General features: G+C 39.5%; 3 protein-coding genes across 13 annotated transcripts in view; 1 reads left to right on the forward strand and 2 right to left on the reverse strand.

Moving 5' to 3' along the window:
* Positions 1–1,758: 1,758 nt before the first annotated feature.
* Positions 1,759–16,614, reverse strand: LOC140326586 (heterogeneous nuclear ribonucleoprotein D0-like). 4 transcript variants are annotated; one of them, XR_011919901.1, is made up of 9 exons: positions 16,404–16,614; positions 9,323–9,491; positions 8,060–8,221; positions 7,790–7,921; positions 6,788–6,887; positions 6,539–6,682; positions 5,363–5,452; positions 4,889–4,995; positions 1,759–2,085 (listed from the first exon to the last, which is right to left on the reverse strand). XR_011919901.1 is itself a non-coding variant. In XM_072405306.1 (8 exons), exons 1-7 carry the CDS (start codon positions 16,523–16,525, stop codon positions 5,409–5,411), a joined length of 873 nt encoding a protein of 290 aa, XP_072261407.1. In that variant the 5' UTR covers positions 16,526–16,613; the 3' UTR covers positions 1,759–2,085; positions 5,363–5,408. The 4 variants fall into 4 exon arrangements, 2 of the variants coding, with proteins under 2 accessions (XP_072261407.1, XP_072261406.1); XR_011919900.1 differs by having other exon boundaries at positions 5,363–5,460; positions 16,404–16,613; XM_072405306.1 differs by lacking the exon at positions 4,889–4,995 and having other exon boundaries at positions 16,404–16,613.
* Positions 16,615–18,827: 2,213 nt separating this feature from the next.
* HNRNPDL (heterogeneous nuclear ribonucleoprotein D like) lies at positions 18,828–23,361 on the reverse strand. 7 transcript variants are annotated; one of them, XR_011919902.1, is made up of 9 exons: positions 23,197–23,361; positions 22,183–22,351; positions 21,641–21,802; positions 21,201–21,332; positions 20,941–21,058; positions 20,569–20,759; positions 20,062–20,154; positions 19,593–19,696; positions 18,828–19,120 (listed from the first exon to the last, which is right to left on the reverse strand). XR_011919902.1 is itself a non-coding variant. In XM_072405307.1 (8 exons), exons 1-7 carry the CDS (start codon positions 23,271–23,273, stop codon positions 20,074–20,076), a joined length of 930 nt encoding a protein of 309 aa, XP_072261408.1. In that variant the 5' UTR covers positions 23,274–23,361; the 3' UTR covers positions 18,828–19,120; positions 20,062–20,073. The 7 variants fall into 7 exon arrangements, 5 of the variants coding, with proteins under 5 accessions (XP_072261408.1, XP_072261409.1, XP_072261410.1 ...); XR_011919903.1 differs by having other exon boundaries at positions 20,569–20,739; positions 23,197–23,360; XM_072405307.1 differs by lacking the exon at positions 19,593–19,696.
* Positions 23,362–23,508: 147 nt separating this feature from the next.
* The window catches only part of ENOPH1 (enolase-phosphatase 1), a 16,168-nt gene continuing 12,343 nt past the window's right edge, over positions 23,509–27,333 (forward strand). For both annotated transcript variants that reach the window (XM_072405313.1, XM_072405314.1), the window contains exon 1: positions 23,509–23,954. In XM_072405313.1, the coding sequence (XP_072261414.1) occupies positions 23,871–23,954 (84 nt within the window). In that variant the 5' untranslated portion in view covers positions 23,509–23,870. The remainder of the gene's footprint in view (positions 23,955–27,333) is intronic.

Consider the following 27,333-nt stretch of genomic DNA (forward strand, 5'->3'; position numbering starts at 1 on the left):
ATGTATGTCTTTAGAATGGCGTGGGGTGAATTCTCTATGGAGAAAGAAACACAGCTTAAGAGATTCTTTGAAACATGAGAATCCTTTTATCAAAACTCATCTCCCAAAATCAGACTATTAAGCATTCATTTGAGCAAATGTCTTGGTAAATCTTTAAGACTGCTCTTCAATTACCCTCTTGTACTTTTTGACTGATAGTTGGAAGTTATGAATACGTTTTTAACAGCTTCTCATACCGGTAGTTACCGTTTTGTTTTTGATTTTTATTGGCACAATGTGTTGCCATAGTCAGTATATGCACACCAATGCTTATGTTTTGCCTTACTATATATTTGATTACTGTATACTTTTCTTTCTTGAAAATGTAGTTTTCAATATATCCTCCAATATAAATAATAAAACAAAAACTAGCACCACCTCTTACATTACAAGTTGGCATTGATTATGCTTAAATGGGGTAGGCCAAGATGGTATTTATTACAAACGTTTAGGGGCTTTGAAAAAAAAAAAAAAAAAATGTTGCCTAAAGGTTGATTTGTAGGACCTCTGTGCTGGAATCTTAACTGAAAGTTGTTCTGTGAGTAATTTACAGATAAAAGTTGTGGGGACCAGGGAAATATTTATAAGGCCCTGTCATCACAGTGATCACTGCTGCCAAACTACTGCATTCAGTTTATAGTTTTGCATATATTTAAACATTTAATATGGTAATATTGTTTTAAGCCAGGAGTGGCAAACTCTGGCAAACGTCCATTTTTTGGCCCCTAAAGGAATCCTAAATATGGTAGCTGGCCCGCCTCTGCATTGAAATAGCGCCGCTACTACAATTCCCGGCATCGCTCATATCTATAGACCAGCGGCCTCTGTGCCTATGTGTGGCTCCGCATTGAACTGCTTTATAGACACAAGTAATGTGGGGGGGTGGGGAATTATAGAAGTAGCATCACTCTCGTCTATAGACCAGCGGCCTTTCTGCCTATGCGTGGCCCTGCATTGGACTTTTTTTTCTAGATGCAGGGAATTGTAGTAGCGGTGCTATTACAGTTTCAAGTTTGGCCCGCGACTTTGTCTAACTTTTTAATTTTGGCCCACTGTGTATTTGAGTTTAACACCCCTGTTTAAAGGAGTTTTTTTTTTTCTATGCAGGTAAATAGAACATTGCAGACCTATTGTGAAGCATTTATCAAGCCAGCAGATTGGGCTCTAGTCTCCTTTTCACATATTCAGCTAAAGCTCAATCACCCCCCCCCCCCCCCTCCCCTTTATACACAGAAATTAGTCACATAGCAATGATTAAATGGAGGTAGGGATTTTATTTTAGATAATGTAGGAAAGAGATCCTCCACTGGGGAGATGATTCACTCCCTTTATTTGTCTGGGTCACCACTGTCACTAAGAAAGTTAGGGGAAATCCAGCATCTTCAGTTGTAAAAGCAATGTGAGGAAAAATCCTCCAGTAGGGACACCTATTTAGGGAAAAACCATCATACTTGAAAGATGTTTATGTTTTGTTTTTTTGGTTTTTTGAGACAACACTAGTGATCTCATGTACAATTACGCAAGGATGGAATTTCTATAGCGAGACCAGCGGTTGTTAGAGCAGAAAGAAAAAAAATCCCAGTACACAAATTGGTACATTTTTCCCCAACATATTTGGTCACCAATTACTGGCAACAAATGTTATTTTGACATGATAGAACTTAAGACAACTATGAGATACCCCCCTCCCCCCATGCATTTCCCTGAAATGAAACAACATTTTAAAAAAGTAAAGGAAATTTATTATGAAGAAAATGGGTTCAAGCTACATCATGATGTGGCCATACAAGGCTTTTAAACACAAGTTTTTATCTTCCATGCTGGTGAAATAATGTGAACACAACTGAATAAGCAAAGCCATCATAAAATAAGACTAGCTGAATTCAAGAAATTGGGAAAGCTATTCCTGTTTAGAGGGCTCATTAAAAAAAAATAACGCAAAGGGGAAGGAGGGGAAAAAATATATAAAGATGCACTGCTATATGCATGCAGAATGAGCCACCTCAAATCAATCAATCTTCAACCCAGAAAATACTGCTTGTCCACCTAAAGAAAAACAAGAGACAGATATAGTTATCATGACATGCTTAACAATATGCCATCCATACCACTGTATACATAATCCCCATGACCTATGTACCAATATATGTATATCCAATCAATATGGAAAACTAATGCCCAAGAGCTGTGAAATCCGTGCGTGCACCAATTTATTTTTAAAGAAAAGAAACCAAGAGGGTTTTAAAGGACAGCTATAATAAATTACCTTGTTTAAGTATGTATATTTTATATATGCCTAATTACAAAAATTTCCATCTTTATCTTCTTAAGTCTTAATTACCAAGAAAACAGTTACATTTGGCTGCCCTACTGTGGATGTATCATAACAAAAATCATTAAATGTAATATTTACAGGAACGTTTTTTTGCCAATTTCCACCCCCAATAATAAAAGCTAACCCTATTCACAGATTTAGGGCGTTGCAGATTGTTATACCTGGATTTCATAGGTCTAATCTTTGAACAGGCTGAGTAACTATGTCAACAGGTAAACGCACCAAACAAAATTTTAGTAGACAACCCTTTTTTTTTTTATAAAGTAAAAATTACCTTGTTTTTTTGAGGAGGGGGTTTAGAACCGTGGCAACCAAGACAGAATGGGAGTGCAGAGCCTCCCAGGATACATACATCATCAAAATGGGGCATGTGCAGAAGCAGCTTTTTCTTCAATGGGATAAAAAAAAAAAAAATGCTAACCTCATGCATGTACAGTAAGATCAGCATTTTTTCCCCCATCTACGTCACCCAAATCCACACCTGTGCAGCGCATGATCGGGCGATGTAGGAAAACAGACGAAGTAAAGAAGATGGCGGCACCCAGTGCTTTCCCATGGTGGGACAAAGGAGGGTACCGGTACCCGTTCAAGGATAATGACCGTTCTATTGAAACAGTTTTTAGGTCTTGGGAAATCCTTAAAATATTTATAGCTCATGGGGGTGTTCAGATGACCAATGAGCTGTAAATATAAAGCAATGTTGGATGGGGTTGATACAGAAAGAGTGGGTGATGAATTGAGCTGGACATAGTAAGGAAAATGAGAAGTGGGGAGTAGAAAGAAAATAAAATAAATAAAAAGGGAATGAGGGAAAAAGAGGGTGGAGAAATGAGAGAAGAAAAAAAAGTCACAATCAGATAAACAAAAAGGGGGAGAAAATAAATTTGATCTTAGTAATATCTACAGAACTATTCTCATCAAAATGGTTTCCAGGTTATCAGCAGTTGCTGGATCAATATGGTGTGAGAACATTTTTTAGAGAATAGATGTTAGTGAACAGCACAGTGCAGAGTTAAAATTCACTATAAAGTTCTCTTGTCTTTCAAACACCCACTTCAGCATTTTGAAGCAGATGCCTCCTGCTTTCCTTTACCTCAGCTTGAGGCTGAAGCTCCTCTAGTGAAGGCTGCCAGAACGTATGTTCAGCCAGCAGCAAAACCCCGTCTAACTGCACTTGCAGTGCTTAACTTAATGGCACCCCTGGGGACCTCTTAAAACATTGGTAAACTCTAATCTTTAATAACTTATCAAGTATGATTAAAGCCCAACTCTATTTTCAATTTATATCAGCTAAATAAATTCCAAAGGCTTTTCCCCCCGCTAGCAGAGATTCAGCATACCTTCTGCTGGGACAGGGATAATGCTCTTTAATCATAGGAAAACAAGAGCTTCACCAATTGGAGAACTTCAGCTCTGACCGAGCAGGGGGTAGTCAGATATGTGCAGGGAGACCGATATGTGCAGGGAGACCGATATGTGCAGGGAGACCGATATGTGCAGGGAGACCGATATGTGCAGGGAGACCGATATGTGCAGGGAGACCACTCTGTGATGTGCAGGGAGACCACTCTGTGATGTGCAGGGAGACCACTCTGTGATGTGCAGGGAGACCACTCTGTGATGTGCAGGGAGACCACTATGTGATGTGCAGGGAGACCACTATGTGATGTGCAGGGAGACCACTATGTGCAGGGAGTCCACTATGTGCAGGAAGACCACTGTTTCCACACAGAAAACAATGTAGAAACCTCCAACCTTTTGGATTTTTTTCCCCTCAAGCTGTGGTTGCATACAAAAGAAAAGAAACTGTAAGATGATGATGTCTCCTTTTTGTTTTAGTGCACATGGAATGTACTTAGCCAATTTAAACTGAAAGTTTAGTTGTGTGTGACAATAATAATAATGGTGTGTGTGTGTGTGTGTGTGTGTGTGTGTGTGTGTGTGTGTGTGTGTTATAAATAGTTGTAAGGGTGGTCATCCTCAAAATAAACAAGAAGGCCCATGGTAAGGTTTTTTGAACATCAAAAAAAAAATCTGAATAGGAAAAAATACATGTACAAATTAAAAATTATGATAGCTGTCCTTTAACTCTACACTCTGGTTAAAAAGGGAAATATCACATAAATAATAGCTTAGTATTCAAAACATGTTTAAATTTAGCTTGTGCCAGAAAAACCTGAAATATTGATGCACAGCGGGAATTCAGCCCAAGAACATAACTGCAATTACAACTACTTTTATAAAAAGGGAAAAGCAAGCATTTAAATAGATTAATACTATGAAGGAAAAAATAAATATTACAATCCAGAGACAAGCTGTATCCGTAGGAGAATAAATAGTTAAAATTATTCAGTAAAGTTCACATAATCTAATGATTATGGGGCCTGTAAAAAATGTATTAAATTTACAAGTACTTATATTTAATTTTTAACGCAAAAGGAATAAGTGAAAGCATAGCTTGGAGTATCCAGTTTATATTATAATGCTGATACAGGATGTTGGAAGAGACCATACCAAACGGCAGCATTCGAGAGCGTGAGCATCTCGTACCCTGTCCGCATTGAGCGGGCCTGTGAGAATCGTGAAGTCAGCGCGACACAGGGCCTGCAATGAATTCCCCGCTGGCGGGTACAAACAAGGTATAATGTCAGAGTTAGTAGGCAATTCCTTAATTTGTACCCATTAGCAGTACGTTACCTGTTAACTTTACTGACTTTTTATACATAGGGCAAAAATAAAAATAAAAATAAAAAATAAAAATAAAAGCGCTTTAGAGCACGTGTTCGTATCTTCAAAGTCTCTATATAAGCTATAGTAAGCACTTCTGGGTGCTGTAAAATTTTAAAACAATTAACGTTACAATATCTTAATATTTATAAATATCTTAACATTACGCTTATTGAAAAATAACAAATACAAAATACTAAAAACAAAAACAGAAAAAAAAATCAAAAGAAAGAAAAACAAAGATAAAAAGACTCAACATACCTGTTTGTGAAACGTTGGCAAGGGAATAATTTAGTATGGTTTGTAACTATTTTGATGACCACCTCGTCTGGCTGTTTTCCCATAACCACTCTGCTGATCTAAAAAATGAAAAATATCTGTTTGATAGCAAAGACTATGGTGTCGTCGTTTTACAAATTACAACTGGAGTGATTAAGGAGGTCTGCATTATGACATAGACCCAGTAAATAAAACAATTTAAACATGGTAAATCAGTAAATACTGATCACAGGTGTACATGCTAAAATACAACATGCATAGTACAATGCTTCAGTTGTTTTTTTAGATACCATTACACAAAACCTGAGACATAAAAAAAAAAAAAAAAAAAAAAACATACAGAGTATACAAATCACACACCATAGCACTTTACCCAGAGTAAAAAAAATCACTACTTTGAAAAATGCATTATATACTACTTTTTGTTACATCTCCTTATTAATGCAAATAGTTAAATGGTATATCATGTAACTTAATACATAAAACATTTAAACAATACATTTATTTTTTTATAAATGAAGTCAGAAGGATGCATGATTTAGGTAACATTGCCTTTTGAATAATAGATTTTACCAGACATGATGGTTACAGAACCCTTGAAATTGCTCAGCTAAACAATGATATTTAGTAACACACAGCAGCAACAGACCCTGCAATTCCTAAGCAGCAACCACATAGCCAAAAAATGGGTTAGGACAACAGTTGAGCCCCATGGCAGAACGCTGTAGCTCATTGCTAATATGAAATAGCCCTAAAGATCAGATAGAAACATCAGGTTTGTTAATGCCAAAAGCCATTGAGGAAGAACCTACTCCTTCCTTAAACATAACTGGCTGTTGACAAGGTGAAAACTGGCTTTAAAGTTCACCTCCTTACAATGTCTACATTAATGTGAAAGCTGTGAACAACTAGAGTTAACTGCAAACTCAAGTTGTGGCAGAATTATACCCACCATATTTAGCGCGTAGACAGATAAATGTTAGTACATTTGGGTTTACAAAGCAAAATAAAACTTTAAAAAGGAAAAAACCCATTTCATTTTTACAAAAGACAGAAATACCATGTCAACAACAAACAGTTTTGTCAAAGCAAACTCTTGTATTTAAACATTTTTTGTTAAGACAAACACGCTGGACAGATCTTCATACAGATACTCACTACTGTAATCTCCATAGCCATAGTAGTTATATCCAGTGTAGTCATAGTTTCCATAGCCTCCATAGCCTTGGTTGTTGTATCCATAACTACTGTAGCTTGGATTCCAGTAACTACTATAACCCTGGTTCCAGCTCTGGCTTGAGGCTATTGAAACAGTTACCAACATCATTAGAAATTAACATCTTAATTATCAATATGACCTACGTTAAGATATTTTTATATATTTGAATGGCTTAATGCATTATTAACCTCCTCTTCCTCGAGACCTTGTTGAAGACCCTCCGCCTCTTGATCCCCATTGTTGTTGTTGTTGATACTGTTCCTTTGAAAGTGCTACTTTAATTTCACACTAGATAAAAAAAAGAATAAAAATAAAAGCATTTACCTGAGGGAAAATAATGTTATAATAAATTTTATCACATGAAACTTTAACTTGTACAAGTAACCCTAATCAGGGATTACTGATTACCTGATTTTCCATTGCTGACATTTCTTTAGGGTGTGCAAAGAATTTGAAAATGCTGTGAAATCTGGAAAAACCAAAGCTCCCTTCTACATAAACCCCATAATATATAAAACACCCATTATCAAGAAATAGGTATTCTAAAGAACTGGCCTGCTCACAATTGCTCAATAACTCATCTGTTTCCTTCCTTAACCTCCTGCAAAAAGGCCCTAAACTTTAGCATTAAAAAATTAATTTACTATCTCACATAAAATGAAGCCGGCGCATGTCAGAAATAGAGCTAATGGTGTTCATACATATGGGCTTCAGAGATGAAAGGGATGAAAAATATTGGCTAAATGAAGCCGAGTGCCATTCAACTCAGAAGAGGAAAGAAACAGCATTGCTGGATGAGTAAGCCAGTGATGGTCCACTGCAGAGAATGGGCGAGAATATCAGCTGGAGCCCTTATATTTTTAGACTGTATCTGAACTTTTGAATTTATTGTCAAGCTAAGGTGATTTTAGTGAGTGGAGGTTTTAGTTACAAATGGAACATCCTGTCCAGGACTCCACTCATTTTTTGAACATTTGAAACAAATGAATGCATGTCAAACACAGCAACAACAAGCTCTTTTTCCAGCCAAAAAATGTGAATAACTTACTTTCCTTATGAAAGATGACTAGACAGGGGCAAGCCATGCTGATGTGCCGATATGGAAACTCAATACTTACAAAAAAAGGTAATCATTAGCACTAAAGTGTCTTAAATATTTTATATAATGGTTTGTTTCTAAGTCAACATACTTTACTTAAGCCAACATTATGGTATTTCTTTTCCATGATTTTTTTCACTGGCTCCTCCTCATTAAATGTTATGAAGCAGAAACCTCGTCTTTTGTTTGTCTTGTTGTCCATTGGTAGCTCAATTGCTTCAACCTTAAAACAAGGATTTTGTAGAAGTAAAAAAAAAAAAAAAAAAAAAAAAAAAAAAAAAAACAGATTTCATCATACCCCAGTCTTTCATCAACTTATCATGCATACAAACTCTTTGCTCTTTGAAACCGTAAAATATACCTCGCCGAATGTCCCAAAGTATTCCCTTATTTTATCTTCTGGTGTGTCTGGTGATAAACCACCTACAAATATTTTCTTGACTGGTTCCTTTGTCTTCATTGCCTTAGCCCTTTTTGGATCAATGACCTTGCCATTCAGCTTGTGCTCTTTCTGTTCCATCACCTGCAAAATTAGGAGATCAGATTCAGATTAAAGGCTACATTCAGGTCTAATAGTGCCAGAAAAAACGCTTAGTTCTGTGACAAGCAAATTAAGAACCTTTGGAAGGTAAGGACAGTTTTGTTTCCCATGGAGGACCCTGGGTACACACCACCAACGTTTGCTCAGTAATGACAAACAATTCCTCAACAAAGTTATGTCTGATGGAGCATGTGTTTTAAAATGTAAGATTGCATGTTACAAACCATCTTAAGTCTTATCATATTTGTGGTGCTATTTGATGATACCACTACTGTCTGCTGCTCTCTATTCTTCTTGGGGGAGGGGTGCAATGTTGGGGGGTCAGACATGGGAAAGCAAAGCCTTTACCAAGATGACAAACTACATATATAAACAGGGGAGAACAAGGCATAGTAAACCATCAACTGTGGGAAAAACACAGCTACAATCCACCCAGTAAACATTCACTAAATGTAAATTGCACACCAAATACTTTATAAATAAATCCTTAATATTTCTACATCTGTTTTTAGGCTTTCCTCTCAGCATTCCCTTTTCTAACCACACCGGGACATTGAGCTGCATAATCCTTATGGCAAAAATGAGGAATTAGTGCTGCAGAATTCATTGCAGCTTTATTTAATGAAAAGATATAATTCTGACCCTATTCACCAATTAAATCTGGATTTAAATTATTAGGGCAGGTTCAAAATGAATGTGAAAGCAAAGCCTCCCAGGATACCCACATCACGCATTCCGGGAGGCTCTTGGGTGCTCCTTCTGAACATGCCCGAGCATCCCAGCCATGCGCAGAAGGAGCCCTTTCGTCAAAAGAGAAAAAAATTGCCGATCTCAGGCATGCGCAATGAAGAAGAAGGCTGCGGCTGTCGCTCCGATCCGAAGACAGATCCTGGGACAACGCGGGCCCGCGTGCTCCAGACCGATCGACTGCTCGACGGGATTGAAGGCAAGTGTGTTTTTTTTGTTTTGGGTGAGATTTCAGTTTACTTTTTCCTTAAGGGCAGTAGTAATAAAGACCAAAAATACAAACAAGTCTAAACAAAAATATATAAATGAATAATTTCACATATTTGCATACTATACCTTGTCAACACCTTCTGATTCTTTAAACAATACAAAACCAAAGCCTCTGGAGCGGCCAGTGATTGGATCTAATTTCAATGTGCAGTCTACAACTTCTCCAAATTTTGAAAAGTAGTCCTTTAAGTCTTTCTTTGTAGTATCCCAGCTAAGCCCACCAATAAACATCTTCCTGCAACAGAAAACATTAAAAAGATACTTTAATTGCTGTAGTACAACACAGTAGTAGTACATTTTACAAAACATACCGGTAGGAAAAACAAAATCTAAATTTATCTAAAATTATTCACTGCAGCAATTTACATAACTAATTATTGTTTTGAAATAACAAGAAACCCAATAAACATCTTGTGCAAGATAAAAAAGAAACAATACCAGCAATATTCAATATTTTGCACCGCAAAGCTGAATTTTAATTTTTTTTTTCTTTTTTTAAGTACCAACAATCAAAAACACAACACAGGATTTATTATTTCAAATTTTGGAATGTGTGTGTATATACAAAAAAATTATATAAATAAAAAAACAAAAAAACAAACACCACTTGGTGATTAAATATACACAAATAAAAAAAATGCTTCTTTTGTGATTGGTGCAAATTTTATCATGTAGAAGGACAATTCTTTAAAGGAAACTTTTGACATGCAAAACACCAATTTGGTAAAGAAACTATCTTTAGGGACAAAGTTGTATGATTTCTAGGTCGAACCTCTGGGAAGAGCTTCAAAAGTCATCCATTAAAATTGTCCCCCGGAAAAACTTTGCCCTCTATCTGACATGTGTACACGTGTCCATGATGGTAACATTTGATAAAAAAAATATGGTAGGACATTATCAATGTATTAGCTATAATTTCCAAATTTATTCTTATGGCTCATGCCATATTTTTTTAAAAAATTAAACATGGTGCCGTAAATCTAGAATGAATTTCCCTCACTATGAATGACTTCACTATTTTGTGATACAGGGCGCTTTGCACATTAACTTGCTATGTGTAAATGGTCTGGTAACACACTAAACATCCAAGGGGAAAAAAGGCTTATATACAGAGTGGCAGGAAATTCAATTCATGTTTATGGAGATAGCAGGGGTGGCAAACTCCCCCTAAAGCTTTTAAAAAAGACAGACGCCTTTTGAATTTTAAAACGGCAAAGGTCTGAACATGCTCATAATGACATCGATATGTGTTCACTTGGCAATGTGGCATTTCAGGCAATCCTGACACCCTGGGGTGTGACCTACTTGGATATGCAAACTCTGCCCTGCCTGTAGGCAGTGTGTTCCACAAAACAAAGTGCAGGTCTCACAGTTACAAGGTAAAAAAAAAAAATCAGCACCTATTGTTCTGCCAAATATAGTGTGAACCCAACAAACAAGTTCAAACTAATCAGCATTAGAACATTTCCAAAGTGTAACACTACCACACTTGTTTGTTTAAGATGGAGCCTAAAAACTCTTCAAAATACATTCCTGGTTCATCAAAACAAAGGTGTGCTAAGTCTAACAGAAAGAAGCCACAGTCCAAGTAGAAAAACCTGTCCTCCTGACCAGCAAACTATGGTGAAGACTTCTCATTCTGTGTGGTTATCCTGCAGGGTTTGACATCAACTTTTGAGTAGAAGCTGGAGCATTTCAATCAGAAGCACAAGGGACACAAGCTTTGTTAGTTGGAGTGCCCCAGATGTGACTCAGCAGGTGGCGCGTTGCTGAGAAACCACTGCTTCCACATTGGGATCACTTATCAAGTACAGATATCCACTGCCCTATATCAATACCTAAACAATGTAAATGGGCGCTACCTATGTGGTATAGGCGTTTACTGACATATTGTTCTAAAAGGGACCTGGAGCCAAAAGTAGACCCAATTCATTACCAGCAGAGCTGCTCGATTCTAACATAGGGTAACCAGAGCCAGCAACACAGTCAATATGTCTACTAGGAGGCATGGGTTGGATATGCCATTTATATTTCTTATGTACAGGAAGGGAGCAGTTAATATATGTATTTTACCTTCAAATTGGGTTTTTTTTTATCGTACCCCTGTATGCCCTGAGATTTTTCACAACTCTAATTGTCTTTAGGGGGTAATAAGCATCTTGTATAAATAAAGTCAAAATTTTGGGTTCTAGCCATTAATATAAACTGTATTTATAAAGCTCCAACATATTACATAACGCTGTACATTAAATAGGATTGCAAATGACAGCCGGGGTCAAAACAATGACAGGAAGACCCTGCTTACACCAACTATAGAAGGGGCAACTAATGATCGTAAGAGTGATCATCCAAGCCATCTATACAAGTGATATATATACAAATATATATATATATATATATATATATATATATATATACACACACACACATATACATATATACACACACACACACACACATATGCACACACTATAAAAAGTAATTTCACTATGGGGCTTATTTACTAGACTACATTATTTTCTCTTCCCACTGTTGCAAATCACAACTAAAACACAGGTCTCTGCCCTAGAATTTTTAAGTTTAATGTACATATTTTCCAATTTGAAGTAGCAGTGTTGTATTGTGTGTGAATGTGATACAGCAAAGACAGGAAGTACTCTCCTCTCGATACCTTGCTAAGCAATCAGTGTACATTTATGGACCAAAAATAATATCCATGCAAAAAAACAAAAAAAATGGGAGCGTGGGCCTTTATTACCCTCAATTCTTTGGGTAACGCTGGACTAGCTCAGTTTGTCAAAACTGTAAAGTGCCCAGCTCTTGTTTCAGCTTTGACGCAATCTAAATCAAAAGCTTCCTTATGTTTTAAAAAAGGGTATTGTGGGTTTATATTTTTGTTTGAAATATTATTTTGCTAATGTCACACAGGCAGTCTTGTCTGGCAACAACATTAAAAGCAGTCCCCTGCTCTTCTGTTCCGGAAAAAATGTAAGGCATACAACATAATTTCCTCAATTCATGAATATAATCCTTATGTATTTAAGTTTCTTGAAATAACTAAATTAGAGAACATAAATAGGATATCAAAAAAGAACAAACAGGATCACTGAAAAACATGTTCCTGTGTATAGCCAATTAAACCTAGTGGTGTTCTCCTCAGCATCTTTCAGCCGGGCGCACCACCCAGCACTTTTCAGTAGCCACCTGGCACTTAGGCTAGGTAATCGGCTAATGGCCGATATCGAACGAGAATCTGGCTTGTGTACAGCGCTCGTCGTTCATCGTCTGAACGTCCGTCCTAGTGGATCCACGGACGATGGTAATGAAAGTAAAGGGAGAGAGAGCCCAGCGGGGTGCCGCTCCCTCGTTCTCCCCCTCCTCTCTCCATAGAGCAGAAAAGTGCTGTATGTGGAGCACTCGTTCATGCATTGTGTAGTCGTTAGTTGTTGGAAAGGATCGTGAAAGATCCTTTCCAACGATATTTGTTGCATGTGTGTATATAGCCTTAGACAGCTGCCTAGGTTGGGCTTTGTGTAGCGTGAGAGTTAGCAGCCTGCCAGCTATAAATTGTATTATTGTTCTGTCAGCAGAACTGACAAGCTGCTGCTTTTACCTTTTATTTCACTGAACAGTGAGAGCCTGCTAACTTTTTGACCACCCAGTTACAGCAGATTTCTGAGAAAAACACTGGCTAGTAAACAATTACCTAATATAATAAATGCATAACAAATTATTCATATACAAAAAGCCACCTATATGATCTAAAATACTTACTGGTTGTTCATAGGGCAAATTCTACTCCATAAACTGACTTTTATTAATACATGTAAAAAATAAATAGTAATATTTCCAGATTGTTTTAAAACATACAAACAAGCAACATATCAGTTGAAGATATTAGTACATGGTCATACAATGATATTTCCAAGTTCAAAAACCTGAAAGAGAAATAAACAATGCATTTTCAGTTGCAGTCCTGAAGGGACAGGTATGAAAGCTTATTTTAAATATACGTATTTTGAAGGAAGGGTGGATATGTTACTTCTTACTTTAAACAAAAAACTTCAGTTTTCAGTTTTGTCAGAAGACCCTTTTGTACCCAAATTTATTTAGTCTCACTGGTATATTTATATACATTAAACTAAGAATAAAGCCAGGACAATGCAAATCCAGCTTGGATGTGCAGAACTTAGACCATAAGCAGCTGAGAAAAAAATATATATTGTGCCAGAGAAAATCAAGGATAAGATGGCAGCAGCTAACAGACAAGTGGGGGAGTGTGCACGGTGCATTGGTGGAGAAGGCCAAATTATAGAAAATGTGACCTGTTGTGAGTTAAAGGACAACAATACCTTTTCTCCTTTAGGACATATTCTCACCCCACATGCTGCCTACCTAGAGCACATACTTGTCTTTATACTTTATTATTAAAGAGTATTTATATAGCTCCAACATATTACACAGCGCTGTACATTAAACAGTGGTTGCAAATGACAGACAGATACAGACAGTGACACAGGAGGAGAAGGAGAGGATCTTCACTGTACAACCTTGCCTAAAGCTGCACAGACTTTGTTCTGAAAGTATTATTACCTTTCTCCTGCCTCTCTCTTCATTGCTATAGATAGACACGGAATCTTCTGGTCAATCTCTCTATAGAAATGATTAAGGCTGCAGTGCACTTGTGCAGATTAGAGGGAACCCAAAGAGCTGCTCAGTTAAGATCACCATACCTAGGTGGGTTTGCTGGCACATCCTAAGGACAAAGGACAACTTTGTACTAAGGGCCCATTCACATCTATACACAAACTTGTGTTTCCACATCTACACAGTAACACGTATACCACATGTTGTGTGATATGGTGCTTGGCAGGGAAATTAGCACAAATAAAAAAAAAAAAAATTAGGACTAAATCAGAGGGGAAATGAATAAAGCTTTGCTGGGCAGCACATATAACAGCCAGGATTTGAAGGGTGTCTACAGCAAAACCTCCGCTGCCATTGCCAATCTCCTCCTAAAAACACTTACTGTCTGACTAGTCCATGGGTAACGTCACTGCCCTGCAACAAACATGCATATCTGTAAAGCCAGACCTCCTTATCTGCCTGGAAAGGACACAAAGTATCACAGCAAACAGCCAGCAAAGTATTTCACTATTAGGCTACGCACACACATGCAAGAGTTCTCGTTCGATAATCGGCTCAGGGCTGATATCGCATTAGAATCTGGCAGGTGTACAGCACTTGCCGTCTGAACGACCATCCTGGCGGATCCATGGATGATCCTAATGCAAGTGAAGGGTAGAGAGCGCAGGGTGCCGCTCCATCGTTTGCATGTGTGTACAGCCCTAAAAGTAGCAATGGCTGCCTCTACATTATGTTCTTGTATGAGAACAGGTTGAAATCGCACAGGTTCCGTTTAATATCATACAGTGATGTCAATTAATCCATCTCGTGGTAATCTTGAGTGTGGCTCGGGGTTAAATTTCATTACAAAAAGTGGTAACCCGAGCCACACTTGGGGGTTGAATTAAGGGCTTACCTGGTACTTACGAGCCCGTGGTGTCCTCCAGCAATGCCGGCCCGGCATCTGTGTCCCCTGGCCTTGCATCCCGGCGGGTGTACGATGGAGACATGAGGTCAGCAGATGCCGGCAATGCGGTGTGTGCATTGGGGGGGCGGGACCGGTGGGAAATTTAAAATTAGAAGTATTTTGCACTGATTTGAAATTTAAAAATACCAAAATATTCATACCGCCAGGGAGGTTACAGTACACAATAAGCTGGAACACTTGTTTAATATTAGTTTGCAATACACAAACAACCAAAAATACATTGTAAGACAACAAATACAATCTTGTATTACAAGGAAAGAATGCTCAGCTCAGAAAACACAGACACTGTTCCATTGCAGGCATAGAGGGACTTAGGACTGTTGGCATTTATATTGGACGGATTGCTCTTTAGTGGACTTTCTGAATAAACAACTGTTAAGCTGCGTACACACCTGCAATTTTTCTCGTTGGAAAGGATCTTTCACGATCCTTTCCAACGAGAAAAGACTGCACGATGCATGAACGATGCTGTACATACAGCACCGTTCATGCTCTATGGAGAGGGGAGGGGGAGAGCGACGGAGCGGCACCCTGCTGCGCGCTCTCCCCTTCCCTTTCATTAGGATCGGTCGTAGTCCATCGTCCATGGATCCGCCAGGACGGTCGTTGGACGATGGACGACGACCGACTGTACACACGGCAGATTTTCGCCCGATAATTGGCCGATACCGATTATTGGGCGAGAAAAATTTGCCGTGTGTACGCAGCTTTACTTTTCTGGTATATTCATCCAAATGGTTAAAATAGTTAAATTTGTTTGTTTTGGACAAATTGCAAAAAAACCCTGCATAGCCCCCACCTTCCCTTTGGACCCCGTGCCAAATCTCTCAGGAGATCACACAATCATGGAACTGACCATTCTACTTTGAATTCTCTTATTTTCTTCTCCTGATGAAGTGGACCGTTTCCACGAAACGCGTTGAGGAATGAACAAAGTTCAATTAAGAATATAGAGAGATTTATGTATATGATTTTAGCATGTATGTATAATTGATGTAGATGTCAATCAATAAATGTTTTAACTAATTGGAAAAACTGTTTTTTAGCCTCCTAAAATCATTTTTTTAAATAATTATATATATTTAAAAAAAACACACAGACACTGGGCCAGGGCCAACAGGATTTCTATCTGACTGTAAACAGATTTGTTTCCAATATTATAAGCAGGAATGAGGAGTCTTCATGAAAAGATGACAATTACAGTAGTAAATACAATAGGGGTCCCTCCTGGTAATGAGAGGATACAGTAGGGGTCCCTCCTGGTAATAGGAGGTAGTGACAGGACAAGGAGGGCCCTCATTCAGTGCACAGACAGGCAGCAGCTCCACAACCCTGAGCTGATCCCAGGCAGCTCACGTGACCAGGGCTCCCTGAGTGAGCCGCCAGCGGTGACAGGGCGGGAACACAGCACAGCATTGCGCTATTCCTCAGCACTGCACCGAACCCCGGGGACTGCGCCTGCACCCTGAGCATACAAATTACAAAATGCATGCAAGTATGTGGAGGCATTCCATGGCAATGGTCTGCGCTCACCCCTCGTCTTCCTCGGCTTTGCTGGCGTTTATCTTGACGCCCTCGCTGGGAGCGCTACCCTCCGCCTCGCTGGTGGAGGTCTCCATCATAGTTTCCTCTTTCATATCCTCCTCGGATAACATTTTTAGCTAAAACAATGGCGAGGAAAGGGCAGCTTCAGTGGGAAAGACGGATAATGGCGGCTGCCCCGCCGTGCCACTCCTCCTATGGAGCCTGGCACCGCCTCTCCGCTCTCACTAATGGCGGCCATACACAGGACGCCTGAAATGGCCGCTGGGGATCCGACATTCCGCGTTCTGCAGCCGGGTTATGGCTTGGCGGCTATGGAGCCCGAACCGGGCAATGTATGGCATTGTAATGGGCATTATTGGTACACATACACTCCCCTATATTCACACTTTATTCGATGCATCGCGTTATAGGAGGTGAATCCTCAGTCCAGAGATCGGTATACATGCTATGTGACACACGTTTCGTCCATCCTTCTGGTTATTCTATTCATTACAGACCCAGTACAGCAAAATGTTCACCCTGACCCTTTATTCCTCATGATCCATGTATGTTCTAGATCTAAATGTGTTCATGTTTCCCATTGTAGAATGTTTATTATATAACAAGGAAGGTGAGGATAGAATCCTGCAATGATACACAGTCCTCAGCTTATACTGACCTACACAAAACTAGACCCCTTTACCCCAATTATAAAGACTTGATTGAAAGAATTCCCAAACAATAGTTTAAAGGAAGCCTGGAGAAGAACCCATCTGCAGATTTAGCTCCTGGTGGTGTTGGCACTCTGCCTTCTAAGTATTACAGGGCCATTTTTTAGAAGGGATGGCAGAGCCCCTGTACCAGTCTTATATTTGCTGTAACGTAAGAAAGGATAGCGGCCAGTGGAAAGTGCACGTGTCTGGTGACAGCCATTCCATGCGCCTGGCTATGGGCCACAGACTGACACAGTCTGTAGGCAAATATTATAGCTGTGACTACCACCAAAATTATAATAGAACATCAATCATTTCAAGTGCTAGAAGGATCAGACAAGGCTGCCACATTCAAGTCCTCATTTTCATCTACTAGATTGCCATTTACTTGTGGAGCCATCCCAGGCCTTTATTTATAACTTTGGCAGAAATCAAACTTTTCTATCATTCCACTGCCAAATAGCAGAGCTTCTACTGATGCCATTTAAAAGACAGGGATAGCATAGAGGGGTATGGATTCATCTCAACTTGGTGATGAGGTAAAGCCTCATGTACAGCTTGGGTTTGGAATTGGCTACAAAGGGTTAATAAAGTGACCGCTAGATAAAAGAAATGACCACCAACTTTGTAGCAATTAGGAATATTTTATATTCCCTGGTGAAATGGAATTGGTTCTTGCTACATTGTTTGTCTATGTAAGCACAAAGTAATGATGTGCTTCAGTCACTAATGCTGGAAACATTAGTAGCCAAAGTAATTCTGTGTGCATTTGTAGGATTGTTACACAGTTCTACTGGGCAATTTTATTTTCATACAAAGAAACTGCTTTTTAAAATGAGGAAATCTAAAGTCCACCCCCACCTACCAAATGTGCAACTGAGTGGGGCAGCACAGTGGCTCATTGGTTAGCACTCTTGCCTTTGCAGCACCAGATCCCAGGATCAAATCCCAGCCTGGGCACTATCTGCACGGAGTTTGGAGAATTTGCAGGTTCACTTGTGGGCCCTGACTGACCTGCAAGCAGAGCATTCTGGGATTTGTAGTATTAGTGGTGTATGCACGGTCTACTGGTGGGCCTGCTCTAGTGGACATTTGGCATTTTCTCATGGGCCAAATATCAGCCATATTTGGCCCACAGCCTTGAGTTTGACACCCCTGACCTAGGGTATGTTTCATCACTGGAGATGTAGTAGAAACTGTTCCCGTTTCACGTCTGATGTCCAATTGCAGGGAGGGAATATGATGAATTAGACTCATGGGATGTTTCCAATCTCTTAAAAGGTAACAGAATCCTCGGAGTAAAGGTTTGACCACACAGAAGTAGGCAAGGACAGTGACTGTTCCGGCTCTGGTTATTTAAAAAAAAAAAAAAAAAAAAAAAAAAAAAAAAGCAAAATAACTTTTCTACACCTATATTGTACTTAACCAGTTTAAACTGAAACCTAATTTGGGTTTTATTCAAAGTATCCAATGAAGTTGCTTTTATTTCTCTGCAAAGCTAGGCATTTGTACAGAACATTTGGCTAAAGTAAAACCCTCACTTTGTGCACAACAGATGCAGGAGCATTTACTGAAACCATACAAACCCTGCCTTTTGGGGCCCTTTTGCTGCAAACCCAAGTTTGTTGCCACTTACAAGCACAGACCAGCATTAATTGCAGGTCAATGAGAATGATAAATTCTACTAAGATCAACTGAGTAAGCACAGACAAGTTGAGAATGGTTTTTTAAATTTTATTATAAATCTCACACTGGACACAATGCAGTGAAATGTCACAAAATTACATTATAAACATAAAATTAGGGGAAACATAAAATCACTGTATACACGATGGAAGGAACGGGATCAAGGAGGAAGGGGGAAAAAAAACAATAAAAAAATAAGGGGAGGGGGAGATCAGATGCTATTTACATCAAGACACATGCGTGTCTTGTACACAAAGTCCTCCTAAGAGAAATTTGTAAACTCCCAGTCTAGATGAAAGCCTCCTGCAGCCGATCCTTAGCCATAGCCTAAATGAGAAAAACACATGTAAGTATCTTGACAAGTTGACGAAGCATTTTAAAGCCCATTAAATCCAATAAAATTCCTCTAAAAAAAGAATAAAGCATATGCACACATTTGCTAGGCATTTAACCCCCAACTAAAATGTCAAAGACTTCTAAAAAAAAAAGTAGATTTAATTATGTACAAATGATCTTAAACATTTCACCCTCCAGTTAAATAAGTCCTCTGAAGATTTCACTATTAGCTATAAAGAAAGGAAGTAAACATTAAATCCTAAAAAAAAAAAATAAACAAAATCGGGATACGTCACTTTAAGAAAAGCCAAAATTAAGCTGTAAAATTCATTTACTTTAAAAATGCCTGTAAAACAATTCATGAACGTTAACAAAAAGACTTTGAGGGTTAAGAAGCAAAGTCTGAAGTGGTTTTTCCCAGTTTAATCTTTACGCTGGTACATGAAGTTGGAAGAGACCATACCACAGGACAGCGGTTTCTGGTGTACGCCTTGCACTCTGCCCACAACGTGCGACCCCAGAGATAGACGTGGTCAGGGTGACACACGGCCTGCAATGAAGTTCCCGCTGGCGGGTACAAACAAGGTATAATGTCAGAGTTAGAAGACAACATTCTTCTTTACCTTAAGTTGTACCCATTTCAGTACTTTACCTTGGTATTTTATGTTAAAAAGTTTTGATTATTTATTCTTTAGTTCATCTGGCATAAAAAGACCAGACAACACCGATTTAAAGAATTCTGTCTTTTACTTTAACAGGGAAAAATACTCAAAGTTCGTCTTTAAGTTAAAGCTCTAAAAAAATCCTATGCAATATAAACAATTTACAAAAGTCTGTAAGTTAACATTTATAAAAGACACAAATCAAAATTTATCTTTATTAAAGTTTTAAATCTTAAAGTTTAAAAATATCCCATTCTGCTTTATACATACCTTATGCCAATGTTAAAATCCATTAGTAGGGTTGGTAGTTATTTTGGTGACTTCCTCCTCCTCTGGAAGCTTTGCCATAGGTGCTCTGCTGGCCTGCAGTAAAAACAAGTTACAACGTTAAAAAACTGATTATGTCAGACATCTGGAAAGTTACTTCAGGTCAGTAATAAGCAGTTTGCTCCTCTTGGGTCAGTTTAAACAGATACCAGTAGCCTTTATGGATCATCTAAGGGTGACATTCTCCACACTGGCCAGTAATGAAAGAAGCATTCTTCCAAATACCCATCACACCAATATATTGTGAGCTGTGGATATAGTAACTATAGCAGGACTTCCCTGAAGACCTTAAAAGAATTTCAAGGGGATTCACCCATGTTAAAAAGATTAAGCAACTGCTTTAGACTGTGGATCGTCACAGCAAGCAGTTACTTTCTTCAGGCATTACATTTACCAAGAAAGTTTGCCTTTAAAGGTCTAGTGCTTAATGTTTCCAGGGCCTGAACTTACCACTGTAGTCTGTGTAACCCTGGTTGTATCCACCATAGTTTCCATAGTTGTAGTTGGAATAGTCGTATCCGCCATAGCTGTTGTAGTTGTCACTGTAGGAGTTGTTGCCATAGCCTCCGTATCCTTGATCGTAGTAGTTATTGTAGCCCTGGTTCCAGTTCTGGCCTTGACCTTAATTGAATAAGCATGACCTTGATTGAATAAGCATGTCAAATCTTAGTGCACATCAACAGCAACATCACAACGGTTTAAGCTTTTGTTATAACTGCAATTTGGTTTTTGTATTAATTTGCCAAGTTAGCATTGGGAGGAACTTTGATTCCCTTTGCCATCTAAAGAGTTTTGATGGGATAGAGCTTTATTACTACATACCTCCTCTGCCTCTCCCTCTTCCACCGCCTCGTCCTGTCGATGCACCTCTTCCTCCTTTTTGTTGTTGCTGCTGCTGTTGCCTGTAAACTTCTTTTGGCTGTGCAACTTTGATTTCACACTGATGAAACAAAAGAAAATTTAATATACAAAACATGGAAACTATGGACTTTATAAAGCACTGTGTTATGTGTAAGCACTATATAAATACTGTGCAATAATATTCGGAAGTTCTAAAAGGACACCTTGTTATATCATCTTACCTTTCCTGAGCCAATTTGGTGATATCTGTTTTCCAACAATTTCTTTACTGGTTCTTCATCTGTGTATGTGATAAAGCAGAACCCTCTCCTTTCATTGGTCTTTGTGTCCATTGGAAGCTCGATGTTCTCGATCTACAAAAATAAGTGAACCTTTAGATATCTGCAAAAATCCTCAGTAAGCACAATCATTTTTAATAAGCACCTCTGAGAATTGCTACACCTAAAGTTTGGTACACAGACTTAGAAATGTAATATTTTAGATGACTAAACTTAAACTTCAGAAAGAACAGAAGCTTTCTATATGACTGCAGCAAAGGAATACCTGCAACAGCATTGCTGCTACAAATGTACATAGAACCTACCCCACCACCACCAACAAAAATATTTACTTGCAGTAAGTTACCCAGACATTAGCATTTCCTTTGGAGCAATTCACTTACCTCCCCAAAGCCACCAAAGTATTCCTTGATCTGTTCCTCGGTTGTGTCCGGGCTTAAGCCACCAACAAACACTTTCTTGGGAGGTTCTTTGCCTTTAAGGGCTTTTGCTCTTTTGGGATCAATAAGTTTCCCATCAAGTTTGTGTTCCTTTGTCTCGAGTACCTGAGAAAAAAAAGGCACCGATGAAAAACCTGGAATTCTTAGACTTAGGAATTTACTCAAACAAAATGTGTTATAAAGGCATCAGTCCAATATCATCCACTCATCCCACGCCTCCAGCTAATTAAACCTAGATACAAAGCTCCCAGGCACACCTGAATGTTTTCATAAGCCTATTAAACACTATTGAAGAAAAGATAATCCAAAGGCCACACACAGCTACATGCTCAGTAGACATCCTACCCCCGTTATATTTCCAGTATCCACCTCCCTGCAGATGATGCCTCTGCTCAGCACCACTATCCTGTGCTTGTTTGAGAATGAAGCTGCTTCTATCAGGCTACTCACACTTATTTCCCCATGTACAGGCAGCAAATACTTACTTTATCCACACTATCGGCATCCTTGAACAGAACAAAGCCAAAACCCCTGGATCGTCCGGTAACTGGATCTGTTTTAATGGTGCAGTCTACCACTTCACCAAATCGTGACAGGTATTCTGTGAGATCTTTTTTGCTTGTGTCCCAGCTGAGCCCTCCAATGAACATTTTCCTTTAGGGGGAAAAAGCGATATTAGAATTTAGGAAAAGAAAAAAAAACTGATCCAAACGTGATTATCTTGAGGTGAATTAGGGTTAGACATTTATAAAAAAGGGCAGAGATGACATCACTATAGAAGAAAGAATTCCAAGTGTGCAGCCAGCACAAAACACGGGGGTCACAGTATACAAAGCTATTTGGGGGATGGGTGGCAGATTTGGATCTTTTATAACTTGTAGCTTGTATAACAAGTATATGTTTAATACATCTAAGAAGGCATGGGAATTAGAGAAGCTCACTCACACCAAAACAGATGCAGAGCCCTGCCCATGGCCTACATACAGCTGCACACCCCCTCCCCCAGGATCAGCACGGTTTCCATGCTTTACAATACAACAAAGACATCTCATGCACTTTATCTGTAGACGGCGCAGCAAAACTTGGAGCATGCCAACGTTAGCCTTTTACAAAGCCGATGTGAGCAGCTAACCACGTACACTGCCCCAATCCTCGCTCTTTACAGGTCTGGCAATGTATAGCACAAGGACACTGCCGGAGCAGCACAGCGTTATAATAAGCGGCCTGCGCGATACAACCACACCATACTTACAAGGGAAGATGCTGACGTCACAAAGAGAAGCCAATCAGCAGGAAGCTACTCCTAACCCCACCCAATCTTTCCTCATTGGCTGCCGCTGACGACATGCTGTTCAGGGCACGCAGATAGCTCCAATGCTGGGTTTTTGTATAATTTTCAGCACGGAGGGCCCTATAAACAATACCGAGCACCCCTTCCCTTCCCGCCGCCATTGTGGAATTCCACCAATACAATCCCGTACGAGTGCCCCCACGCTTACCCATCATCTTGCTGGTTTTTGCTGGCATTAATTTTAGCTCCTTCAGAGAATTCTTCCATATTACTGTATCCACTCATGATTCCCCCTACAGCGACGGTAAAATACCGAACGTAAAAGAAAAGACGCGAGCCACACACACCGCAGACAACAACGAAAAAGATCCTTCGTCGCCCGCCCTCTACTTATATATCGGAATCGCGACCCAATAGTGAGGCGTCATTTTCACTGCGTCATTCTAAAGCGTTTTTCTGCTATTGGCAGGACGGTGCTCGGGGGGCGGAGAGAAGAACGGAAGTCCAGGAGAGTGGGCGGAGCTGTGTGGGGGTAGACAAAGGGGTGCGGACAATGTTGGGGGAGGTGTGAGGCCGTGTGCAGAGACCCCCCACTGTGCAGGGGGCCGCTCTGTGTAGGGGGTGTACACAGCTAATACGTTTCCTTCATTCATTTCCCGGCCTCTACCAATATGGCGTACACAGAAAATGGAGGCACTTCCTCTGTCTCATAATGAAGTGTTACATAGCCGGGATACATATTAGTGAGTCGGGGTCATGTTATCCGCCCATATCATTATAACAGGGGCCAGAGCAGACGCAGGGAGCCCATAGACTGAGCGCTCACCCCTCCCCCTCAGCAGCAGCAGCTTCCGCCCAGTACTGCCGCACAGCACCGACAGCATGGGCTCCATCACCGTGCCGGCCGGTGTCACCTCTGTGCTCCTAGATATCGAGGGCACAACCACCCCAATTACCTTTGTCAAGGTAAGGGATGTTAGGGTGTGCTGGGATCTGCTTTCTAACATTGTATTCCATTCACTAAACACATTCATCGGTTACATGTGTTAGTTACTGGCAGAAATTGCTAAGGATTTTTTTATTAAAGGCCATCTAAACTCTCCGAATGAATGAACTCCATATATTCAAAAAAGCAGCCGGGTTCCCGTCCCTTATCAGTGTACTGTGTGCAGTAACATGGCGGGCACACACAAAACGATGGCCAGGTGCTGCTCAGGTAATGCAGGTGAATAGGCTGCCTTACTTTCCCGCACATCAATGTGGCCGGCATGTGAAACAGTCCTCATGGGTGATTTTCTCAACAAAAAGATCTCTTTCCCCTGCCAGCATTATACAAAGGAGAACACTTTCTCACCCTCAGAAACAAAGGTTTCTCTGCAGAGGTCCAATACATATCTATCTATGCCCTGCAAGCTCTTCCAAGAAATCCCACGGTACTTCAACCGCCGCCTGTCCCTGTTCCCCCTCCCTGTTCTTTCTTTGCTTTTTCCTTGGGATCTTCTGCCATCTTGATTTGGCTGGGTTGGGGTAACGTAAGTCCCATGCAGACATGTGGGAGTTTATTCATTCCTGGCCACACAGAGGAGGCCAAAAATGCCGTCTATCCTGGCAACTAACCCTTACACCGCATATACACAGCTCAGCTTTGTCCCCACAAACCCAGGACAATCAGGCAGGTAAGACAGGATTTTGCAAAAGGGACATCTCCTGTCCCTTTCTGCAATAAGGACCTGCCTGATTGAGCATTTGTAAAAGTGCAACTTTTGTTCCACTTTAATTGGGTGCCATCATATTATATCGTAGCCATGTATAGACAAAACAAGTAGATAGAGATTATAAACAAAGGAGGGATATAGACATAGGAGGTCTTTGTATGAACACCTCTTATTCTTGAGTACAAGGCTTCTCAAAGAAACCTCACATAATGAAATTAAACTGAAAAAAATCTGTAATGGTTTCAAATTGTGGATGGAACCTGGTTCATTAAGAGATATCCGATTCAAGCATTCCAGGTACATTTATACGTCATGATGAGAGTATTCCAGGGGGAATTATTCCCTGTATGAGACGAGTATAAGCTACTGTGCAAATTACACTTTGTTCAGACCTGAAAATGTTTTTTTGAAAGTAAAAACAAATACATTAAAATAATGATAAATATCTTTCCCTGTAGTTGAGATGTACAATACACCTCTATGCATAGCACATCTCAATAACACTGTTAGGGCCCATTCACACCTTGTGTTTTCATGTACACTTTACAAATGGATACTCTGGGAGGACCATTGACATTGCACCACACCCTAGTCTTTACGAATACAAAACCCCAACAGGGAAGATTGGCTTGGGTTTTATTGCTGCAAGATATCCATCCGTTTTATTGCAAAGTTAACAGACAGGGAGTGGTGAGTGACCCCAGCAGAATAAACAAAGAACAAAAGGGTGTTCTATTTTGTTGTAAATGTGAAGACAACACTGCTAAAGCTGCGTACACACTTGCAATTTTTGTCGTTGGAAAGGATCTTTTCCTATTTTCCTATCCCTGCTGCGCGCTCTCCCCCTTCCCTTTCATTAGGATCGGTCCTCGTCCATCGTCCGTAGATCCAGCAGGTCGGTCGTTCGGACGATGGACGACACCGACTGTACACACGGCAGACTTTCGCCCGATATTTGGCCGATGCTGATTATCGGGCGATAAAAATCTGCCGTGTGTACGTAGCTTAAAGGTGATATTTTATTTTTCTGACCATTGACACTGTGGTGCATTAAAAGAGATTACTGACAATATTATGGGGTCACATCACTCCTAAACAGCATAAGAAAGTCTGTGTTATGGATTTTAAAACAAACAATCTTGCTTTTTAACATCAATGTTTCAATGATACAATACTAACCTAATCATCAACTACTATCTGAGTGAATATATATATATATATATATGGTGCCAAGAACACTCTGTCCTACTGATGAAGCCCACTGGTGAAACGCGTTAAGGACTGTTGTTATGTATCAATACAAATCATGTGTTTGCTGAATTGTCATTTTTTTGCATTTTGCAAGTATTCATCTCTTTGTAATATGTTTTTTTATATTAGTATATAAAAAATTGTAACAAATTGTTTTAACATATATTGTGTTAGTGTCGATATTTAGCAGCAATAAAACCCATGCCATTGTTTCCTGTTGGGGTAAAAAAAACTGCCGAAATACCACACATGCATGTTGCTTTACATTAGAAAAATCTGATGAAAGCTTATATATCTGCATGGTCCCTAAAGGGAAATTGTGCCAAGAGAGTAATATAGGTTCTAAAAATATTAGCTGCCTTGTTATCATCAGCATTCTTTTTCTCATTTTTCCAAGCCTGGAACCCATGACCTGCATACTTGTTTCCACTCTTAACTGTGTAGGCCTAAAACTAGAACCTAGATTGTAAGCTCTTCTGGGCAGGGTCCTCTCCTCCTCCAATGTCACTGTCTGTCATTTGCAACCCTATTTAATGTACAGCACTTCATATGTTGGTGCTATGTAAATACATATTAATAATAATAATAATAATACCTCAGTCCTTAAGGGCCAGGATCTGCACACATTTGTAGTATTTCTCTAACAAACAATAAAATTGGTGTGGTTTGCAAAGAGTAAGGAAATGACTGGTTTTAAGAGTTGGACACCCAAAATAGGAACGATGAAGTCCAAACATTTTGGGGAACCCTTTCAACTGTGATATTTGTTTTTTTTTGTTTTTTTTTTTAAGGGATATATCTGGGGGAGTCATCTGTGTTTTTTAGGAAATGTATCTTGATAGACATCTGTGTTTTTAAGGGGCATCCTTGTTTTTGAGGGATTTATCACGAGAACGTATGGTCATTTCTTTCAAAACGACCAGGTGATGTCCGAAATTGTAGGCATTGAATGTTGTGGACAATGTTATTTGATCATATATGTCTTTAATGCTCATTGTGAGACATTGTTTTCCTTTCATTGAAATGTAACATTTTAGTTACAAAATGATAACAAAGGGGGAAGTGTGTGAGCAAGAAGACACAACCACCATCTGTCCTATGTAAATGACTCCTACTTCCTAATGATCTATAGATGACCTTTTAACCTCATGAGATTTAACTGTAAAGCTGCTGGACAAAAGAAATATAGACAGCAAAACAGCAAACCTAAGATTATACATCCAATTGTTAACCTCCTTGCCGTTAAGCCCGACCTTCGTACGGGCTAAAAAAAGTTGCTCTTATCGTTAAGCCCGAGATTTTCCGTACATTAAAATCCCCACTTACCCAGGTAAGTGGGGATTTTAATGTAGGGAAAATCTCGGTCCCCCTGTGCTCAT

The sequence above is a fragment of the Pyxicephalus adspersus genome, chromosome 3 (genome assembly GCF_032062135.1).
Source record: "Pyxicephalus adspersus chromosome 3, UCB_Pads_2.0, whole genome shotgun sequence".
Taxonomy (NCBI): Eukaryota; Metazoa; Chordata; class Amphibia; order Anura; family Pyxicephalidae; genus Pyxicephalus; species Pyxicephalus adspersus.